The 24,766-nt window shown below is 38.1% G+C and overlaps 1 protein-coding gene across 2 annotated transcripts in view; it reads right to left on the reverse strand.

Moving 5' to 3' along the window:
• vcla (vinculin a) overlaps positions 1-24,766 on the reverse strand; it is a 187,622-nt gene that overhangs the window by 42,450 nt on the left and 120,406 nt on the right. For both annotated transcript variants that reach the window (XM_051922957.1, XM_051922958.1), the window contains exons 7-12: positions 18,824-18,914; positions 16,251-16,398; positions 15,901-16,054; positions 13,081-13,256; positions 10,818-11,008; positions 1,356-1,555 (exon numbers count right to left, since the gene is read on the reverse strand). In XM_051922957.1, coding sequence (XP_051778917.1) covers positions 1,356-1,555; positions 10,818-11,008; positions 13,081-13,256; positions 15,901-16,054; positions 16,251-16,398; positions 18,824-18,914 — 960 coding nt within the window. The remainder of the gene's footprint in view (positions 1-1,355; positions 1,556-10,817; positions 11,009-13,080; positions 13,257-15,900; positions 16,055-16,250; positions 16,399-18,823; positions 18,915-24,766) is intronic.

The following is a 24,766-nucleotide window of genomic DNA, read 5'->3' on the forward strand; positions in this document are numbered from 1 at the left end:
TTTTCGGATTCGCTTTTACGGCAAACTGCTACAGCGCTGGGAGACTGCGATTGCTTTGGGACGCTCTTCCGCGTGTCGTCCTGTTGGGTGGAATCCCACAAGAGTTTAGAAACTCACTAACACCAGCCATGATTCTTTTCAAAGGTAAAGTGCAGGTTAATTTGTTTTATGTATTTTTACTTTATATTTTGTATTAATCATTTTTATATGAATAGTTTTGGGTTGTGGAACAAATCATCTGAGTTTCCATTATTTCTTATGGGGAAATTCACTTTGATATACAAGTGCTTTGGACTGCAAGCACGTTTCCGGAACAAATTATGCTCACAAACCGAGGTTCCACTGTATATACATTATTTGGACAGGTACACAAGTAACAAGCTGGTTGAGTTTGCACATGATACCGAGCTAGGTGGATTGGCAAATAATCTAGAATCTGTTGAATTATTACAAAGGGACTCGGAGAGCATACAGGCTTGGTCAGATCCGTGGTAGATGAAATTTAATGTCAGTAAATGTAAAGCATTACATGTAGGAAGTAAAAATGTTAGGTTTGAATACACAATGGGCAGTCTGAAAATTAAATGTACACCTTGTGAGAAGGATTTAGGACTCAAAGTGGACTCTACACTATCAACTGCCAGACAGTGTTCAGATGCCAATAAGAAGGATTAACAGAATAATAGTTTATATAGTGCCCTGATATGTACAGTACAAGCCTAAGGAGGTTATACTCAAGCTTTATAACACACTGGTGAGGCCTCATCTGAAGTACTGTGCTCAGTTTTGGTCTCCAAGTTACAAAAAGGACATAGCAGCACTAAAAAAAAAAAAGTCCAGGGAAGAGCAAATAGGCTGATTCCAGGACTACAGGGGATGAATTATGGGGAAAGAGTTGTGCCTTTTCATTTTAAGCAAAAGAAGATTAAGAGGAGATATGACTGAAGTGTCTAAAATTATGAAGGGAATTAGAATGGTGGATCGACACTTATTTTGAAATGAGTTCATCAAGAACACAAAGGCACAGTTGGAAACTTGTTTAGGGTAAATTTTGCACAAACCTTAGGAAGTTTTTCTTTACACAGAGAATCATAGACACATGGAATAAGCTACCAAGAAGTGTGGTAGACAGTAGGACTTTAGGGACTTTTCAAATTAGACTTGATGTTATTTTAGAAGAATTAAGTGGATAGGAATAGCAAGTTTTGTTGGGCTGAATGGCCTGTTCTCATCTAGATTGCTATAATGTTCTAATGTAATTTTAAACAACATACAACTTCAAGCTAGTTAAACAAAATAGGACTAAACTGCAGCTTCAGCTACAGACCACCAAGTATTTACAAAGAGATAGTAACCTTTAGTGAATCCTGCAGCTGAGCAGTCACTGCTCGTGCTTGGGGCCCTTCACCCTCACCCCGAGCTGCCAGTTCTGCCAGCTGAGCAGTCAGCTGCTCTACCCGGTCACACTTTCCAAGGAGTTCTTGACGATAAGGGCCCATCATGGCATTTGCCAGTCTTCTGCCTTCAGCCACAAGTCCACGTATTGCAGCCTGACCTGAAATGTACATAAACATGAGGACAGTTACCAAGACCACATCACACAAGCATCCAAGTGACTTTCTTTAGATTACAGAAATAGTGTTTGATCTGATTTCAAACTGCTAAAGAACGGAGATTGTCCACAAACACCAGGACTATTCAATATCATACACTATTTTGTAGATCTTAATATATTGTATGGTCATATTGTTTTCCTACATTCAACTTAAAAACTTCCACCTTAATTTTCAATCATTTTTGTTCTCATTTTTACCTATACTAATAAAATGTAAATGAAAATAAAAAGGCACTTGCATTTTTTTATGACAAATAACTAAACCAAGATATAAAAAATTGCTTGACTTAAATAATGTTTACCTTTTTATAATAGGTTTATATTTTGAAAAATATAAGTCTTATTAGGCAACAATCCTTAATATTAAAAAAGGGATAAAGATTAAAAGACCCAAGCCTAAAGAAAACAAGCTCTTTAATTCTTACTTCAATGAAGTATGATTTCTTTTTTGACAGACAAAAAAAGTTCTTTAACCTTAATTAAATAGACATGTTAATTGCAGTTCTTTTTATCATTGCTTCTATACTCTGCACACATGGAAATAATACTCTATAAACCTTTCGACTTGGCAATGTGGTTGTTTAAATGTCTGTTTTCAGTATAGAACTAAGGAGTGCAAATGTCACGGATTCTGTCAATGAACGAAAATAATTAGCATTTACCAACAACATTTTAATATTGCCATGACAGTTACAATCTCCACCTGGTCATTTCATATTGCTGTGTGTTTAGTCTCTAGTTTGAAATGTCTTTAATATTTCTGGTAATCTTACTTTGCACTGCATTTTAAATGATTTGCTAAGCTCCTTGCGATGGTGCCCATTATGAAAAGCATGATAAAAAATAACATTCCCTCCTAAGAAAACACAAATGCATGTAAATTAAGTATAGTGTGTAATTTGCATGAATTATTACTTAAACTTAGGTTGCTTCTAACACAATTATTGAACAACTTTAATTTTTTACTACACTATACAGTGTATAGTTTTTGGCAAAATGTTATTCTTTAGCTGTACTGTATAATTCTATAGAGATTTTAACAAAATGTATGATAGGAAACATTCAAAAATCAGGTTCTTTGCCCTGATAGTGATGAAATATAAGATTTCAGTTTGTTTTTTCTTTGTTTGTGTTACAAAAGAGAAACCTATAACAAAATATAACTACATTTTCTTTATAGTACATGACCAGAAATACCATTGTAATTATCAGACTTATCTTCTCATTTTTAAGAGACACACTTTTGGTATTTGTACTTGCACTAGGTGATCTTCAGATAAACAGAGCATTTATGCTACTACTCTTGAAAATCGAACTGAGTCATGAAAATATATACCAACCAATCAGCATCAAAATAATTCTGAAAGTACCAAGTAGTATGAACATATTTTTTTTTAAATGCAAACATTGTGCTATATTAACGGAAGCAGAAGAACACAGTTAATGAAGATACTAATTGTCTTGCAAAATGTATTAATATTCCCTTGGGGAAAGAAAGAAAACAAAAAGTTACACAGAGCTTTGGTGGGAGCTATAGGTTTTAGTCTTTTGCATTTAATGAGCAGTGTGATTACTGAAAGTATTTCTTGGTTGATATCATCGCCTTTTGCTATGAAAGCAAGTAATTGTTGATCGATGCTATCTGCTACTGATATTTGTTTGCAAGTTTCATCTCTTAAAAATGAATTTCTATCAGGCACTGAAATATGTTTTATGCCTGGGTTTAATTTTTAATTTTTTGGAACCATTGTTTAACTATCTGTGTGGTGATAACTAGAATAATTTTATGATGTGATTCTGTTTGTGCACTCTGGTTATTACAGCTTACAAACTTTATTGTTCCAGGCACTGATTTGGATTGAGCTGCTTCAGAAGGTAGCTATCAATTTAGATTAACATTTACTTGTATGATATTCAGACTGTGATTCTGAGAAGGAATTACAACGGCTAGCTGTCAGACAAACAAGTAAGGAAGAAGTAAAGACTACTAGCCTACGAGAAAACTTGTAATCCCGTGTCACCTTAAATTCCCTCGCATGTCCTCATCAGCATCTTTTGTTATATATCGTTATTTGGAACGCATACATTTCATGTGTTTTCTGTGTCTACAACGATCTGTGTAAATGCAGGATGACAGGAAAGGCGAGGCAAGAAAAGCTGAACATACAACTAGAACAGAAACGTTTTCCATCTTCTACTAATGTAAAATTGAAGTCCAAATATCAAATAAACACTTTCACAAAAGACACAGATATAACAAAACAAGTGAGCTGTTTTTCAAGAATTTAACCAAAGTAAAAGAAATTGGGATAGGGTACAATACACACACCCACATATACGTCAGCTTGGCTGGTGTAGAGGTAAGAACTGCTGTCTCCAAGTCAAGAGGTGGCGGCTTCAATCCCGGTGCTTTCATGCATTAACTGTTTTGAGTGGTGAGCGGTTATCTATTACTACTATTATACAATAAAAACATACATTTGATTTATTTGAGTCTGTAATAGCCAGTGTAAATTTATGGTACTTGAAAAAGTTAGCGTTAGTGCTGGGCAGTGTGACCAAAATTCTACATCACAGTAATTTTCAAAATTATACCGGTTTCACGGTATTGGACGGTATTTTTTTCCCCATGCATGAGTGGATGTTAACAACATTTTCCACTGCAATTACTGGCTAAGAATAACCTATTCCACTGTCATGAGAATTGTACATTGTACAAAAAAAGATTTTAATGTGCACACAAGTATTAATACAGGTTTGCATGGCCCCTAGACAGACAGGGTCTTAGCAAGGACATAGTAGGGCACATCTCCATTGGCAGAAACAGACCAGGAGCACATATGGAAAACTTAAATATACTGGTTAGTAGTGCTGGGTGGTATGACCAAAATTCAATATCACAGTATTTTTCAAAATTATACCGGTTTGACGGTATTCAACAGTATTTTTTTCCCATGCGTGAGTGGATGTTAACCACATTTTCCACTGCAATTACTGGCTAAGAATAACCTATTCGACTGTCATGAGAATTTTACATTGTACAAAAAAACATTTTAATGTGCACACAAGTATTAATACAGGTTTGCATGGCCCCACAAGGTGATAGTTTTCAAGGGGGTGGCACTAATAAAGAGAAGGAGTCACATTGCATGACAGATGCAGTCAAAATATAGAACCTTTTTACTGAACAATGTTTGCAAACAACTTAAACTAAAATTTTGACAACATATTTTCAACCATCCAAAGAGACATTTGGACTTAGTAAAATATCCAGAGGCGCTTGTCAAAAGTTGTATTGCACTGAACATGTCTTAGAAAAGGAATAAATAGTAAATATTTTTTGTAAACCAACTACACTTTGTTAATGTTAACAATCTCTGTCCACTGACATGTTAAAGTGACTTTTTAAACAACTTAACCATCATTAAACTGCATAATATTTAAACTAATAAAAATAACAATAAAATAAATAATAGTGCAACTTCCAGTAATAATACTATTACTTCCAAGACTTCAAGCCTAGGTGCATTACACAGTATTCATAAAATAAAAATAAAATAAAACTAGTGCAACTTGGTGATGACATCTTTACCAACTGAACCATCATTAAGGCAAACTGCATTAATGTGGACCTTGCTTCAAGCTAAGCTATATACATAAATAATAAAGCTGCAACTTGCATTTATAATGCTATTTGTGGAATAACCCTACAGAATCGTATTAGGGCCACGATGAAAAAAAAAAAATACGGACACAGTGAAGGAAAAAAAAAACTATATGTCGAGATTAAAGTCAACATTTCCACTTTAATGTCAAAATAAACTACGAGATTAAAGTAGAATGTCGTAAACTAAACTTCATCCTAAAATCAATGTTTAATTCACTACATTTTCTCAATCCCCGTCATAAGTTATGTAGCACATTAAATGCTTTATGTTGTGTTCCCTGACAAAGTTGTTAATCGCTACGCTCTTCTTAAACTGACTTCCTCTCTGAAAATGTAGAATGCTAAGATAATTTTTTATGATGAAATGCATTAAAACAGTTATTAAACATGCACGGTAGTGTGGCGGTAGTGCTGCTCCCTCGCAGTAAGGGGTCATCATGTGTATGTTCAATGCAGAGAACTTTATGGCAGGTGTGACGACGTTCCAAAAAACTGGATGTTCAATGAATTCAATGGATGTTCTTCTGAGCGGGCTTTCTTTATTGCATGCGTATTAAACCCCCAGTTCTTATCCTTTCGTTTTCTTTCTCCACATAACCAATTGCCATACGATAAACGTCCTTGTGAAATTAAAACTAGTTATAAAACTTAGACCACGAAGTGTTCAGGACTTTAAAAAAAAAAAATCTTCGTTATACATGTTTAATTATGCTGTCCATTCAGGGTTGCACCCATCCCAGCAAGCACTGTGTGTAAGGCAGGAGGAAATCCTGGACATGGCGCCAGCACATCGCAGGGAGAATATAAGTAATATACACACTAGCAGGGTTAATATAGCATAGCAAAACCAGCCATCCTACATGGCTTTGAAAGGAAACTGAAGCACGCCGAGTAAAACCCACCAGAAAAACATGCAAATTCAAAGCAAGGAACACCCGAGACCCCATTGCTGCAAGGCAGCTGTGCAACCTCCACGTCACCGTGTCCCCACATGATTAATACATGCTTTAATGCATTTCATCATGAAAATTATATCAAGTATTTATCTTAGCATTTTAAATGTTCAGGGAACAGGAATATCATGAAATTAATGTATTCTGTGTGCTGCCTGCGCCTCCTCTTAATGCAAGAGGAAGTCAGTTTAACATGGCTCGGGGAACATAACACAAAGCAATTAATGTGCTACATAACTTATGATGGGGTTTGAGAAAATCTAGTAAATTAAATATTCATTTTAAGATTAAGTTTAGTTTACGATGTTCTACTTTAATAACAAATTACGAGAATAAAGTCAACATGTTGACTTTAATCTCGACAAACAGCAAGAATAAAGTAGAAATGTCGACTTTATTCTCGTCATAAGCGTCAAGATTAAAGTGGAAATGTCGAGAATAAAGTCAACATATCGTCACACTATTACACAGTACCCAGGTACATTACACAGTATTGGAAAAAAATACAACTTGGCTTGCAGTATTATCCAGTAGTATAGAAACAGTATTCACACATTTGAACATAATGGTCCACAACCTTTTAAATTCAAAGTATCTCCGGACAACAGACGTGACTCCTTTTTCCAGCAAATGTTCTTCTGCATCATTATGTTCAACTTTATCGTCTGCTACAGCTTCAGTTTCAGAATGTTCTCTGTCCATTTTCACCACGCAATACCTCTACTAACGCATGTACTCCAGTGTATGCTTGTTTAGCGGTGTAGCAGTGAAAAAGAGCCCCCGTGCAACACCTCTGTGGTATGTGTTTAGCGGTGTAGCAGTCAAAATGGTCCCCCTTAAACAGTTTCCTGCTGCGCCACATTCCGAATGTTGTTTAGGCAATTTAAACCGGTGTTGCGGTCTAAGAAAAATCCATATCATAACAAAAATAAAAAACGGTTTTCAGTATGAACCGGTATACCGCCCAGCACTAGTTAGCATTTTGTTTCATTATTCTAATTTTATTCTCTCAGCCATGTTCACACTCCCCCCTATCTGACACTGTATAATGCATTTATTCATACAGACCTCTCCCTACCTGAATACATACATTGAGGCATGATGCAAGATGAAACATGAATAATGCACACCAAGAAGTAGTAAGCTAGGACATAGAACGTATTTAGTATCTAACGAATACATAGGTATCTAAAACACAGGGCTTACTAACCTAGTGGAAATCTCACATAAAGGAATAGATAAGCATTTAAAAGCAAACTAACCAAGGAAATATAGATATTGTAAAGTTAAAATCTGTACTGCCTTTGAAAACTACATTCAGGTAAATGATTAAGTGTTTCTAAAACATGAGTGGCTCAAATGGCAAAAAGATGTGCTGTTGCAGATATTATATATGCAGAATGGGTAATGGTAGGCGCCGCCGTGAGTGGCAGCCTTTCCAGCAGCTCCATGTATGACTTTATATTTCTACCTTTTTCTTACTAATTGGACATGGATTTTTACACGGCAAGACTCGTCTATTCAGGTTGTCAACTTCAAGTGCTGAAAACAGAGGCCCATGCCGGTGTGGTTCCCTATTTACCTGACGAGGCAAGAAGGCGGTATCGTGGCAGCAGAGCTGGTGCTAAGCTAAAGGCTAAGTTGCTAGCGAGAAAGTGGTGATACAAGCCTTCAGTGCCTTCTGTGATCCTGGGAAACGTGAACTCACTACCAAATAAGATCGACGAACTGGCTGCGCTGGTGAAAAATGTCAGGACCTACAGAGATTGCAGTTTGTTGTGTTTTTGTGAAACGTGGCGAACAACTAGCATCCCAGATGCTAACGTGGAGCTACCCGGGTTTAGCACAGTTAGAGCGGACAGAGACGCAAATACCTGTGGGAAGCGGAAAGGAGGAGGACTCACTCTCTATGTGAATACAAGGTGGTGCAAGCCAGGACATGTAAAAGTCAAAATCTTCACTTGCTGCAGGGACATCGAACTGTTGGCCATAAGTCTGCGTCCCTATTAATTGCCCAGAGAGGTTGGACACATCATTGTTGTTATTCTTTACATTCCTCCTCGGGCGGACGTGGAGATAGCGTGTGACGTCATTCACAAAGCTGTTGCTAAACTTCAAACACCCTGAGGCGCTTGTGCTAATCGCTGGAGACTTTAACCATGTGACGCTGGACAAAACATTACCTGCCTTCTCCCATTATGTGGATTGTAACACCCGGGGAAATAGGACTATTGACCTACTGTATGCAAAAGTGAAAGATGCATATAGCGCCACCCTGCTGCCTTCGCTTGGGAAAGCAGATCATAACCTGGTTCTGCTACAGCCTCACTACAAACCAAGAGTGAGGGAGCTCCTACAACCACACGCTTATTCAGGAATTGGTCCCCTGAGGCAGAGCAGGCTCTGAAAGACTGCTTTGGAACTATTGACTGGGATATCCTGCAGGGATCATATAATGAGAACATTGAGGAGGTTGTTGACTGCACCACTGACTACATCAACTTCTGTATGGACATTGTAGTTTCAGTAAGAACAGTACGCTGCTATGCTAACAACAAGCCATGGATTACAAGTGACATCAAGAGCCTTTTGAACCAGAAAAAAAGGGCTTTTAAAGGCGGTGATCAGCATGAGCTCAAGTACATGCAGAAGGAACTCCGAGTCCAGCTCAGGAAGGCGAAAGAGCAGTACAGGAGAAAGCTGGAGCAGAAGTTGCAGAATAACAGCATAAAAGAAGTGTGGGATGGGATGAAGATCATCAATGGCTGCAGCTCCAAGCGGGGTGCCACCATCGAGAGAGGCGTGGAGAGAGCGAACCTGATGAACAACTTCCTTAACAGGTTTGACCACCATAACCCACTCTCAACTCAGAATACTACATCTTCCACCCATCCTTCTGCTGATACCAGCATAGGAGAGAGTTTTCCCCCCCTCCCACGATTACAGCAGCCCAGGTAAGCAGAGAGCTGAGGAGACTTCGTGCCAGCAAAGCAGTGGGTCCAGATGGAGTATTGCCACGACTGCTGAAGGCCTGTGCGTTGGAGCTGGGGAGTCCTCTACAGCGCATCTTCATCACCCCAGTCCCAAAGGTATCACGTTCTGGTGGGCTGAATGACTTCCAGCCTGTTGCTCTGACATCACATGTGATGAAGACCATGAAACGGCTGCTGCTTCACCACCTGAGGCCACAGGTCCACCACGCCCTCGACTCTCTGCAGTTCACATACCAGGAGAAGGTGGGAGCGGAGGATGCCATCATCTACATGCTACACGAATCCCTCTCCCACTTGGACAGAGGCAGTGGTGCAGTAAGAATTATGTTTCTGAACTTCTCTAGCGCCTTCAACACCATCCAACCTCTGCTCCTTAGGGACAAGCTGACAGAGATGGGAGCAGATTCATACCTGGTGGCATGGATCGTGGACTATCTTACGGACAGACCTCAGTATGTGTGTCTCAGGAACTGCAGGTCTGACATTGTGGTCAGCAGCACAGGAGCGGCGAAGGGGACTGTGCTTTCTCCGGTCCTGTTCAGCCTATATACATCGGACTTCAAATACAACTTGGAGTCCTACCACGTGCAAAAGTTCACTGATGACACTGCTATCATGGGCTGCATCAGGAGTGGGCAGGAGGAGGAGTACAGGACTTTGTTAAATGGTGCGACTCAAACCACCTACAACTGAACACCAGCAAAACCAAGGAGCTGGTGGGGGATTTTAGGAGGCCCAGGCCCCTCCTGGACCCCGTGATTATCAGATGTGACTGTGTGCAGAGGGTACAGACCTATAAATACCTGGGAGTGCAGCTGAATGAAAAATTGGACTGGACTGCCAATACTGATGCTCTGTGCAAGAGAGGACAGAGCCGACTATACTTCCTTAGAAGGCTGGCGTCCTTCAACATCTGCAATAAGATGCTGCAGATGTTCTATCAGACGGTTGTGGCGAGCGCCCTCTTCTACACGGTGGTGTGCTGGGGAGGCAGCATAAAGAAAAGGGACGCCTCACGCCTGGACAAACTGGTGAGGAAGGCAGGCTCTATTGTAAGCACAGAGCTGGACAGCTTGACATCTGTGGCAGAGCGACAGGCACTGAGCAGGCTCCTGTCAACCATGGAGAATCCACTGAACAGTATCATCTCCAGACAGAGGAGCAGCTTCAGCAACAGACTGCTGTCACTGTCTTGCTCCACTGATAGACTGAGGACATCGTTCCTCCCCCACTCTATGCAACTCTTCAATTCCACCCGGGGCGGGGTAAAAACGTTAACACTATACAAGATTATTGTCTATTATATCTGCCTCGCACTCTCTACCATGCAAATATTTTTTTTTTTTTTTTTTTTTTATATATAAACAACTTGCACTGCGTTTTTATTGCTCTTTAATTAATATTGTTTTTCTCAGTATGCTGCTGCTGGAGTATGTGAATTTCCCCTTGGGGATTAATAAAGTATCTATCTATCTATATACAACACTAGAAAAATTCGGGGTGAACAAAGACACCTCATAAACATACAGTAACTGCGGGTAAATGCAGAACAGAAAATGTCCCATAAAAGCAAAGACATGAACACTCACCTACACCACGATCTTCAATATTGGGATTGTCTATCCAGCGCTGAGCTTGTTCAATTTTACCTTCCAAGTTAACAGCTGCTTTCACAGGTCTGCTGTTGGCCACAGCTTTGTTGGTCTTTGACTGCAGATTCTGTAAGGCTGTGGCAATCTGCTTGGCCAAGGCTCTGGCCTCTGGGCTATCCCCTTTGCCTCTGAAATAATGAAGAAATACACTGTAGCACAACAGATTTATACAGGTGACTCTAATAGTTTGAAAAAATCAAGGTTAAAGCAAAGGTAAAGAGTGAACTTCAGCCTCTCACTTCACCAATCACTAAAATAATTCAGCTATCATTTTCTCTCTGGTCATCTGCTTTTTCTAAGGATAACTTTTTGTAAAATCTCAGGACATCTCATTACAAGATCTGGAAATGTAAGCAAATGGCAAAAATCAGATGAAGTGGCTGCACTAGCAAACAAAAAATATTCCAGCAAAAACAGAACAGGCACTAAAGAAAAGGTTGCTGTGTTTACATTAGGCATTCCACTTTCACTTTTTCTCTTATCTGTTCTTTTACAGAAACCACTTAATATATGTTTTAAGGTCACTGTTAACTAAAACCTACCTATTCCACAATTCAACTAATAAACTCTAGACACTAACCAAGTCTTGTACAGGGTGCACTCATGCACATACCTACATGAACTGAAACCATGTTACCGTATTTTTCGCACCATAAGACGCACTTTTTTTTCCCCCAAAAGAAGGTTGGAAATGTCTGTGCGTCTTATGGAGCGAATATTGCGTCACAGACCATGATGTGTATTACCTGACAAAAGTCGACATCCAGGGGTAGAGGGCGACAAAACTCACTGTTACGTTACAGGCATTCCCTCTGTGCTTGGAGGAATGTTAGACTCATTGACTCAGCATCTAATCCTTGCGTGTGCGTGAGTTGCGAAATGTAAACAAATATAAACAAAGGCAAGATAGCATCTACATCTCATGAGGGAGCAAAGCGAGTGCAGAAAACAAAATACTCAGCAGACGATGTTTTGCGCATTATCACTAAGTCGGACTCTGGACTCGACAGATTGCCAGCTGCTGGACTACTTCAGGCTGTTCTTTCCTGTAGCTGCCTTTCAGCTATTGTCAGACGAGACAAACAGGTATGCAGAGCAATTTTTTGAATCGAGGGCTGTGCTTGTACCGCATTCTCGTTTTTCAAACTGGAAACCCACAACAAAACACGAGATGAAGGGCTTTGTGGCATTACAAATATAGATGGGACTAGACTGGTGATATAACTTCAGGGAGCATTGGTCCAAACGTGCTTTGTCCCCTGGTGGCTTTGGACAGGTTATGCCGCGTGATGATAGGTACGTGCTCCTGCAAAGTGATTGTGAGCAACTGAGCTTCATAAATTCTGACGCTAGCGATGAGGAGTTCTTGGGGTTTCCATAAAACTAGAAGAGTGCTTGAACCTTAAAGTCTCTCCTTATTTGTTAATGACAGTGATGATGTTTCTTAATACCGCTGTTGAATTTACATGGTTCAAATATTATTCTAGTATATTTTATTAAACATATTAGTGCACCATTTGGTTCAGAATATTTTTTTTCTTGTTTTCCTCCTCTAAACCTAGGTGCGTCTAATGGTCAGGTGCGTCTTATGGTGCAAAAAATACAGTAATTTAGAACTTGCTATTAACCTTAAATATCCATTTTGGCATATAGGAGGGGAGAAAAAACAATACCTAGAGAAAAACTTGCATAGACACAGTAACTAGTTCTAGGATTCAAACTAAATTTCTGGAAGCTATAAAAAAGCATGGTTAACCACTACGCCACACTACTGTGATCAATTTCACATTATTAAAAATACATAATATTCACTCATTAAAAAGTAATTTTTTTACCTTATTAAAAACTAAGTTAAAAGAATGGTATACTATATTCATTTGTCTGCAGCTAACTTCTCTTGCTGCAATTATCAACACATGCCAAACATACCAACTGAACAACTTGTGCACTGGACCAGGCACTCTGTGAAGCATGTGTGAAATATTTTAAATTACATTTTTAGCCAAGTCAATGTACTACAAAGAAGAATTAAGTGACAAGTTTAATTTAATAACTATTTCACATTAACTTTCTAACCACAATATTTAACAGAAAGAATAAACTAGTCCTCTATTGTAAAAGGCTCAGTATGCAAGTACCACTAAACAATAAATCAACAGCAGGAATAAAATTAACTTGACTTGATTCCCCTCCTACGTACTGCCTCCTTAGATCCTTTAGTTTAGCTGTCAGTGCAGAAATCTCTCCAAAATTGCGCAGGATATCATCTCTCTCCTTTGGATCCTCACACAGGTCTGCAATTTTCTTTGCTTCTGCCAGGATTCCACGGATATTTTCTTCTCCCTCAGGGCCACCATTAGGGTCTGCAAGCCAATTCTAATAAAACACCATTGAAAACAAAATTAAAACCTGAAACACAACTTAAAGAAAAAAAGTTTTATAAGCAGAAAGTCTAATACCCTACTGCTGACAAGATAAAGTGTTGCTATTAGTGACATAATCACTCATAAATGTTACCATTTTAGCATTTCACACTAACATTAGTTTGTGTTTTATTTGGTTAAATGCTAAATATGTATTTGTTTAAATTTCATCTAACTTTAATAAACTTGAATATCTGTATTTACTCAGCAACTTAACTAAATATATTTATTGCTTTGTTGTGTTTTACTACTGCATTTTTTCTGCTTTCACTTTAAAAATTAAATTTAAATATTAAAGACTGTCTAATATTAAGATATCAGCTAAGAAAAATAACACAAAAAATAAACAAAATTTCTATAGTATCACTCAATACATGGAGCATTTTTCTGTACATTTATTTGACCGTATGAATTAATTAGCATCTCTCACTAATCTTTATGTATCATTTTAAAAATAGCATGCTTGGAGACAATAAAATGAGAGCAGAACACAATTAACCAATTATCAGCAGATCCATTACTTTGCAGCAACAAGAAATCTGTAACCCTGCCAAATCTGCAGTTCCATGCTCACTGCATTTTGTTTAGAAAAGTCTGAAGAGAAAACATTTTAGTTTTGTGCCGATAATGGCAGATTCAGATCCACAATCTTGCTTTCAGATTTTTCTGCAGAGGATAATGACTTCACTCACCGGCTTTATCAAATCAAACTTTTATTTGTCACATACAAATTTTACATACAGTGCAATATGTAATGAAATGCTTAGTTGCTCAAGTTCAATGACTGTGTTAATAAGAAGAATATAAAGTGCCAATAGCAATACATCATGTTATAAATATTCAAAAATGTTTAATCAAAAACATGTGACAAATAATAAATAATGATTAAATGAATATCTTAAGGGCGGCACGGTGGCGCAGTGGGTAGCGCTGCTGCCTCGCAGTTGGGTGACCTGAGGACCCGGGTTCGCTTCCCGGGTCCTCCCTGCGTGGAGTTTGCATGTTCTCCCCGTGTCTGCGTGAGTTTCCTCCGGGCGCTCCGGTTTCCTCCCACAGTCCAAAGACATGCAGGTTAGGTGGATTGGCGATTCCTAGTGTGTGCTTGGTGTGTGGGTGTGTTTGTGTGTGTCCTGCGGTGGGTTGGCACCCTGCCCGGGATTGGTTCCTGCCTTGCGCCCTGTGTTGGCTGGGATTGGCTCCAGCAGACCCCCGTGACCCTGTGTTCGGATTCAGCGTGTTGGAAAATAGATGGATGGATGGATGAATATCTTAAACAATTAATGTGAGTTACAAATAGGGCTTTATGTAATTCTACACACTACTTCTTTAGCATGTGAATGGACTGTGAGGAAAAGCTCCTCTTCAGTCTCCTGCTTATTCTGAAGGCAGATAATTAAAAAGTCAAAAAATATTTAGGTATAAAACAAATGTGTTGTTCCTATCCCTCCTTTGCCTTTATTTTATGCATATAAATGTTAATATACAGCAGATTAAAATATATGTTTTCCCCATCCTCTTTTTAACTTAATTTTTATAACTAAATGTTACTATGAAGCACTTCAGCTTGCTGTGATGCTTTGATACACTCCACAAACAGTGCCCTCACCTAATCAGTTATAACATCATTACTGTAAACAATTTAATCAATTAGGTAATTGTTAACAAGTTAAGAACTAACCCTTTATGTTCATTCAATCATCTCAATAATCCAACCTGTATTTTTATTCAATATATTCCACTACTACACTATGCAAAAGTGGCAGTTTTCTCGTATATATAATATTTTACACCTCAAGGTGTCCTTGAGTGTTTAGAAAGGCACCTACAAATAAATAAAATGTATATTATTATTATTAAAATCACCACTTGACTGTCAAGACCATACACATCTGACCGTAGACGATCTAATTATCACGTAAAATAATGTATATAGAGACATATATATTAACTGTGAACTTCTAATTGGTCAATTAATGTGGTTCTTGGTCCCACCTACTGGTTACAAGCCACGAACACTAGGTTCCAAGACATACAGTTTCCTTTAAATTCAACCTCCTTGGCCTTGCTGACAGGAAAGACAGGAGACCTAGAGCAGTCCTGAGTGTCTGACATTTAAACTACAACTAAGAAAATCAAGGGTTCAAGAAGGCAGCAGAGCAAAGTAGCTAACTGAATTGAATGATTCCTGTCCCTACAAAGAGCTTAAAAATACCAAGCTACGTATTTAATTTATTTTTATTAAGCACATGGTAAACAAAGAAAAATTGATGAAAAGTGGCCTTAAGAGAGATATAGAATGGAGAGGACAACTTTCAACTTTTATATATGAAGGTCATATAAAAGAGATGTTTGTTTAATTCTATGCATGTGTGTAGCTCTGCGGTGGGTTCGCACCCTGCCTGGGATTGGTTCCTGCCTTGTGCCCTGTGTTGGCTGGGATTGGCTCCAGCAGACCCCCCCGTGACCCTGTGTTCGGATTCAGCGGGTTGGAAAATGGATGGATGTGTGTAGCTGTGTACTCACCCTTTCACAATTTTCCCATTAAGACTGCCACTAACAGTAATAAGGAAACATATAATTCGAAATTGATTCTGTACCTGTGCAGCATCAATCTTCTTGGCAATTGCTTGCTTGGAGTTGGTCATAGCCTCCAGCTTTTGGGCTGCATTACCTACTTTTGCAGTGAGTAGGTCCAGGCCCTGGGAAACCTGTGCTGCTTTCTGTAAAGCAACAGGACTGCCACCTTGACCCCTAAAAGTCAGAACAGAAAATAATACACTTTAGGTCACAAAAATACCTAACCATGTTGGAAGTAATGTAAACATTTTTGATAGAAGCTCAAAGCTACTACAACAATGAAAGAGCTTTTTGGCATTTATTCAATGAATGAGGAGAAAGGAGAATTTACATACTAGTATCCCTCATAATTTTTCTAGTTAACTCCTACCTATCCCGCATTTCAGCTACTTGATCTGTCATCTGACCAAGTGTCTTTGCTGTTCCCAGGATGTCCCTTCTCTCCTTTCCAGCACACAACTCTCCAACTTTTCCAGCTTCATCGAGTATTTGTCTAATAGCTTGTTCTCCGGCATCACCTACAAATGATTAAAATCAGACACAATCAATTAAGATTAGACAAACAAATTGGCTAATCTTAGAAATAATGACTGTATTAAACTTGAAAAGGTAAATGTTGCAAATTTACTACATGTTTCACTTTGCCTCAACATTACATCACTTCACTTTATAAATAACAAGTAATGCAATGTGAAACTTATTTTATTGAAGCAAAATACTTGCATTAATTAAAAAAAAAAATTGCATTACTCCATGATGCTGCATTTGCTTGAAATGCCACAGCTTGTTAAAGTAGAGTAATTGAGTTAACTTTCAAAAGCAACTTTCCCAGATTTACTGTGTTTAACAACAAGGCATTACTTTTGTTTTCCTGTTGCACCAGTAAATGGGGTGGCATACATACAGTACATACTAGGGCTGAATTATTTGATAAAAAAATCATTATTTTGACAAACATTGTGATTTAAACTATGATACGCAAGTATTAAAGTTTCCATTTTGCAATGCAACTTCAAGGCTAAAAAGAAATGATGGCATACATGATTACACTAAGATGACACTTGCCAGTATTTATTAACTCAAACGTTTTTCAAACAAAAACAAATTAGTTTATTCTGTCATCTCCAAAAGCATACACTCCACTAGACTACTAGTCCAAAACAAACAGCAATGTGATTAATTAATGAGGTATTTGATCGATCAGTGTTACTGTGTGTTCCACACTTCTGTAGTTAATGTTCAGCAGACTAGAGGCAAAAACCCATTTAAATACCCACAGGAACTGAAGGCACAATACATTTAATAATCCGTTAATGCCGTTTAATAATCTCACTGGTTCAAAATAAGATTTCAATTTTAATTTGATTAATTGTGCAGCACTAACACATATATACAAACACACACATCCCAACATTCACACTATATGAAGTACATACATACACTTTAAAATATCTTATTGGTGTCTGCAAGTACGGACACAAATATGTTGGGTATTGTTTTGTGTTTCTGCATTAATTATTCTTACATTTACATACATATATTTTCACATGAAAGGTATGCAGAAACAAAAGTGCATGCATGATGTATTATAAAGCTTTAAATCTCAATGTAAATTGGCTATTTCCTGATCTGAGCTTCTACTGAAATAAGTCTGAAAGCACAATGTTCTTTTACTTTTTTTAACATTTCACATCAGGAAAGAGTAAAACAAAAAAAAAAAAAGAAGACATCCTCGTACAATGCTGCTTCATCTCTGTTTTCATTATGAGTTTTATTTCTGATGTTGGAGGCAACTGATATTCTTCATTCTCCTAAATAACCTGTACAACAATTTAGCATAAAATGAACATTCTGGCAAACAGACAAAGACATGTGTTCACTATAATGTGCAAAGCATCAGCTATTGAAGCATTATTTTTACAAAATGATCAGGGCTTCAGAAAAGGCATTGAAGGTGGCAGGAAGAGTGCAAGAGAAACAAAACTGGATTACACATTTATAGATGTGGAAATGACTGTTTTTAACTTATTCCAAAAAGAAGAAGACAGACATTCAGAGGCTAAATGAAAGAACAGCTAGCAATGTTTATAAAAAAAGAAGAGATAAACCTATGTCAGGAGATCCAATGTGACAATTTAAGTAAGGATGAGACTTCATCAGCAATCTGTTCTGTGGCCACAAGAAAGATGAAAGTGCTGGTCAGGGGTAACTCTTACATAATGTCTGACAAATACATTTGAAGGAACAAGGAGAAAAATTAGGGCAAGAGTACACCTCTTCTTATGTGTTTAATAAAGATGCACCACAAGAATCTAGTAAGTTTGAGTACTGAGAAAAGCGCTATATAAATGTAATGAATTATTAATTATTATTAAGTTCAAATTCAGATATTAATAGGAGATGTTCTACAGGCAACAGGATAATACTACTATTTAAGCAAAATTTTGAATTGGGAAAGCATTAAACCGATGTTCAATGAAGATATTCCACAGACATTTGGCTGTCTTTTCATGTGCTCACTGTTTGTGCCAAAGGCTTTGGCTTGTTATAAATAAAATATTGAATAAATAGGTTAAAACAAGAAAGGATATTCTCATACCTGTATTCACATACCTGCATGAATGTCCCATTATTGCCCAATACAGTATATTAAATTCAAACAATCGTCAACTATTATAAATTGAAGTGTTTGCTACCTTCTTCTTTAAAAAAATACAGGATGATTGTTTAACTTCAAATTAGTTATACTTTGCCATGTCAGTTTTCATTATTAAAAAAACACATCTCCTTCCCAAGACCTGTACATCAACTTAAACTAGATAACCAAGACCAGAACAGGATACTGTTTAAATTACTTAATTCTCTGTTATTAGCAAGAATTATTACAGCCAGGAACTGATCTAGTGAAGTTAAGCAGAGTTGGTATGAGACATGATGGCTCACCTGGTTGTGCATTAGGGTCTCTCAGCCATCCTTTTGCCTGATTCATTTTAGAACCAATTAAAGCCAAAGCTCTCTTCATTGCTTCAGTGTCCTTGATAGGAAGAGAAAATAAAATATTAAGCTACTGTCATATCAATTTCAATTAAAGACATACTATATAATTTAAGAATGTCAAATGTGACAAGACTGATCTGTATTCAACTTCACAAAAAGATGTAATTTTTTTGTAAAGGCAATATTATTTATAAAAAAAGTCAAAAGGTTTACTGGAAATGGGTGAACACAGATGCTTTTAATGATGATTGCATGCAGTTCTGTTCCCTCTTATTTAAATCCTTAACTTGACCAGACAGTCTATCTTCAAGTTGCTTAATACTGCTCATCTTAATATATTCTTGCAGGCACTACATTAAGCAGCTAAAAAACTATGTTTAAAAAGTCACATGGAAAGTAGCAGTCTGATGTTCTTTGTTGGAAATTCCAAAGTACAAATTCTCACTGTACATCATGACCTTGAGTACTACTCAATTAATCATCTGTTTAATTACAAAATGATTGGCTATTTCAGTAAAAACTGGAAACTCTAAATTAGTTTATTTTCTTTTTCATCTTTATTCTAATCACGGTCAAATTGGCTTTTATATAATGAGAACACCAAAAGACACCGGTACACTATAGCAGTGGTCCCCAACCTTTCTGACAGCAAGGACCACTTTATTAGATGCAAATTTTTCCACGGACCGGTCGGTGGTGGGGGGGCAGTTTTATACACAATTTACATAACATTTCTATTATTATTAAGTTATTAAGCAGTTCGCATACGTTTGCAACCCGAGATTTTTCTTCTTTTTTTGCATATAACAAAGACATGCTTTGCATTTGCCATTCCAACAGATTGCACATCACAAACATTAACACTATCTTTTTTTCGTGTCTGCCGTTTCTGGATGGATGTTTTTCAAATGTTGACAAGCAATAAGCAAAAGGTATCACTGAAAACCACAGAAAACAAAAACAGTATGAGGAAAGTTCGAAGAAAGAGATTTTTTTTTTTTTTTTTACAATGTTTCTGTTTGGGGATCATTGTGGAAACGTGCACAACTGAGCTGTGACCACAGATCTAACTGCTCTGTGGATGATTCGTTCAAGCATTTCAAGGTCACTTCGTTGTAATGAAAGCATCTGCTGAATGTACTTCATAGTAACGCAATTTCTATAGACTCGCGTCATATAGGGAAACTGTTGGGACCATAAAAATAACTTTGTTGTAATACTCTCTCACCTCGGTCTCTCTCCTCTCTCTGCGCCGCTGCAAAGCCCCGCCCACCAAGCGTTCTGAAAAGTCTGAGTGAGTCTCCGTTGCCAGCAGTTCTCTCGCGGCCTGGCTGTCAGATGGCTGCAGCCCGGTAGTGGGCCGCGGACCGGGGGTTGGGGACCACTGCACTATAGGACAAACCCACTCTCATTTATGCTGGGCCAAGGTATTTGTACTTTAGTCCAAAAAAAAAAAAAACCTTTCAACTATGGGAGTGACACTAACTCCTAACAGAAGTTCATAAAATCTAGACAAGATGATGCAAAATCAATACAGAAGGCACAAAAGCTGGCAAAAGAGTAAGGTCTAAATGTTGACACTACAACACTACTACCTACTGGTATCACAACAACTGTTCATCAGAAAAAAAGCAAAACAGAGGTGGCAGAAATCATTCAAGAACAAGCAACTTTGCTAGCATCAAAATACACCATACTCAATTTCTCTGTACTTTTTTCTTTACTTTAAGGGTAGATGGATTTGTTAGAACACTGATGTTTGAGTCCTTACAACTTCTAACTTTTAAATGTACAGGCCTTAGACCTATGGTCAGTGAAGCTAACAGGCTAAAATAAAAACAAAACAGTATGAATTCAATACCGCCATGTCTCAAGACAGCACCCAGTCCATAACGGTCACCAGTTCTGTAAGCAGGATTCAATAGTCCAATGACACAAAAGAAAATTCTCCGAACAAACAACTTGGGTATTATGGGAATTACACGAAAAACAGTTATCACAGCAAATCTACTGAAGCACTTATTCAGGACATCACTTCCTCACCTACATACCCAACTTCATAATTTTAGTCACAGCAAGCAACAAACCCCTATTCCTACAATCACTTAGTACGGGCAGATGGCATGAAAGGAAAGGCAAAACCCATCTGCCATTATAATCCATCCATCCATTATCCAACCCGCTATATCCTAACTACATGGTCACGGGGGTCTGCTGGAGCCAATACCAGCCAACACAGGGCGCAAGGCAGGAAACAAACCCCAGGGTAGGGCGCCAGCCCACCGCAGGGCGCACACACACACACCCACACACTAGGGAAATCGCCAATGCACCTACCTTGCATGTTTTTGGACTGTGGGAGGAAACCCACGCAGACACGGGAAGAACATGCAAATTCCACGCAGGGAGGACCTGGGAATCGAACCCAGGTCTCCTTACTGCAAGGCAGCAGCGCTACCCACTGCGCCACCATGCCACCCCTGCCATTATAATACCTTCCTGAAAAATATTTGATACTGGACTTGCTATAGGGAACACAGCCAGTATTTTAATAAAAACTGATTGTGCCATGACAGGCCTGGAGACAAAATGAAAGCAGAAATACAACTGCTACATTTATGTGCATTAACTTGAACACTGGCATATTAGTCGCATGTAATTACTTTTACTTTTTTTTATATTTTTGACTTCAGTGCTATAATGTCAGTGTTAGAGCACACATTAACTATATCATTTATCCACATTAGAACTTTGCAAATATGACAACTCATCGCCCCTCTGCTTGTAATATGACCAAGCTGTGTGGTAGCTTACTGTTGAGCATGCAACGTACAGTTGGCCATGTGAAAAGCAGTCCTGCCTCAAATCAATGCCAACCTTTTGTAGGGTCTGTCCCTGAGAACTTATTAATTGTCATTGCGAAGCAGAGCCTTAGTGGAAATTGTAGGCATTTGAATTGAAATGGGAGATCAGAGGGTATAACGGGGATGCGAGGAATAAAAACTCTCTCCCCTGAGCCACTGCCAGTAAAAATAGTTGCCTCAATGAGGTTGTTTTGCAGACACGTGACCTGAAGTCTCGTGCCGTCACAAAGTTTCAGTGGCTGTACGCAAATCCACAATTGGTTTCATATTCTGTTCGTACCTTATCAATTATGTTATTTGTTTTTTGAACAGGTTTGATTCATCGAAGTGATCACTCCTGCTGCGTTCAGTCACTTCACGTGATCCGCGGTCTTGTGTGATGTTGCGATGTCCACGGGTTTATTTAATGTTAGCTAAGACCCGGCAGTTAAAAGTGTCTTCTCATTAAACTTGTATCTCGCGAATATGGCATTGCAAACGGCAGCGGGTCAGTTCATGTGCTTACGTGGGAGGCGTGATGACGCGATATATTTTGATATAAATCAAAATACCCGCGCTTCGCAGCGGCGAAGTACTGCTTTAAAAATTTTATTAAGAAGAAAAGTAAACCTTTTTTAAACTGAGGAAAATGAACCGGTTGTAATATGACCAAGCTGTGTGCTGAGTTTACTCTTGAGCATGAAATCTAACGTGGTTTGTGCCCTTCAGAATGAAAACAGTTTTGCATTTACCTCTTTAATAAAAGGGCGAGCTTTTAAGCCTGAGAAATCACCCCCATAAATGCACACGTTTAATTGCACGTGTTAATATGTATACTTACACAGTATTAAAAGACACTCAACAATTAACGTTATTTACCTTTGTTCCCCGCGTTTGATAAAAGGCGAGCTTTTAAGCCCTGAGAAATCACCCCGTAAATGCAAACGTTTAATTGCACGTGTTAATATGTATGCTTTACACAGTATTAAAAGACACTCAAAAATTAACGTCATTTACCTTCGTACCCGCATTTGACTCTTGCTGTAAATCTCTTCCTTGTTTTTAGTTCACGTGATTATGTAGGAGGCGTGATGACGCGCTACGTGACTCCGCCTCCTCCATTAGAGTATATGGACAAAAAACAGGTTCCAGTTATGACCATTACGCATAGAATTTCGAAATGAAACCTGGAGTTTGCAAAACCTGAAGTTGGAGAATTAGTGATGAGTGAGTCAGTCAGTCAGTCAGTGAGGGCTTTGCCTTTGATTAGTATAGATATTGCATACCAGGGATTTTTCCTGGCTTGTATCCAAAGCTGCTGGGATAGGCTACAGGTTTCCTGCAATCCTGCTCTGGATAAGCAGATAATGTATATATTGTTCTTAATCTCTGCTGTTTCTGTCATTTTGTGGCTGTCCTCACTCCTATTACCTGCTCTTACTCTGTTCATTAAGGGTTTACTGTTCTTATGCATGGACTTTTCAAGTTTTACTGCCCCTAACCTTCACACTACATGCTCGTTTTTCTTTGTTTCCCTCAGAAGAGCCACTTGGAGTCTGAACACTGATTCAAGCCTAAGACCCGTGTTCTTCCTAAGTCCCCATGATTTTCACAACTGTCAGAACACAGTAGAATCTATTTTGTTATTTTTTATATATTTTCAGGCCTGCAGGTGGCAAAATTCTGTCTATAAATTTTCTGTGTCCGAGATAGAATCAGATATCAATATGGCTGGTATAAAATAAAGCCCAGTATGGGAGATTTTTGAATGCAGTATTGAAGGCATTCATTATAAGCACATCGTCTTGGAGCAGGATATGTTGTTTGCAGTAGACATTTAAAGTAAAAAACCCTCAACCCTTAAAATTCACCTAAATTTCATTACAAATTGGCCCATTCTGGGCAAGAAACGGAAAAGATGAAAAGTGCCAACAGTCAGCGCACATTGATTCAGCAAAAATGGCAAAGAAAATATTTTAAAAATTTATAAAATAGTATAAAATTCATCATATTCAGTATCTGATTTTGATTATGCTTGTTTTTATCAGACAAAAACAAAAATGGACAGTAAACCATGTAGTGTAGTAAGCTTCCACTAACATCATCTTCTTCTTCTGGGTGCTCCCATTAGGGGTTGCCACAGCGGATCATCTTGTTCCATATCTTCCTGTCCTCTACATCTTGCTCTGTGACACCCAGCACCTGCATGTCCTCTTTCACCACATCCTTAAACCTCCTCTTAAGCATTCCTCTTTTCCTCTTACCTGGCAGCTCTATCCTTAACATCCTTCTCCCAATATACTCAGCATCTCTCCATTGCACATGTCCAAACCAACACAATTTCACCCCTCTAATTTTGTCTCCTAACCACTAAGCTTCAATGAACATAAACTTGTATTATATCCATCCATCCATTATCCAACCCACTATATCCTAACTACAGGGTCACAGGGGTCTGCTGGAGCCAATCGTATTATATCTAAACCCAGTTAAGTGTGCAGTTCTGTCTGATTGTGACACAAAACTAAACTCCATAGTAGCTCTTTTAACTGTACCATAATTACAAAAACGGAAACTAATAGATATAAAAATAAAATAGAAATGTCTTTATGAAATAAAAACTAAATTAAAACTAAAGATGCACGATGAAGGAAAACTAAAACTAAACTGAATTTCCAAGTAAAGTCAAAAAAATATAGAAATAAAAACTAACATAAAAAGGCAAAACTATAACCTTGCTACTATGGTAGTTTTACCTCATAGAACAGAATTTACTATCCACAAAATATTATATAAAAAAAACAATGTTACTAATCGCATCACTGACAGATGTGCTGACAGCTTCTAAATATGTACTGACCCAGGTACGAGCATCACAATCAAAGAATGTGATTGTGGATTAAATGTAGCTTCACAACAAAAAAAAAAAAAAAAAAATACGTTTATCTGAACTATAAGACAAATATTTTAAAAGGAAATGCTGAGACAGATATACAAATTACCCTAAAAAATATTGGAGGTCTTGGTATTCCTACTCCTAATGTGC

This window comes from Erpetoichthys calabaricus, chromosome 2, assembly GCF_900747795.2.
Source record: "Erpetoichthys calabaricus chromosome 2, fErpCal1.3, whole genome shotgun sequence".
Lineage (NCBI taxonomy): Eukaryota > Metazoa > Chordata > Cladistia > Polypteriformes > Polypteridae > Erpetoichthys > Erpetoichthys calabaricus.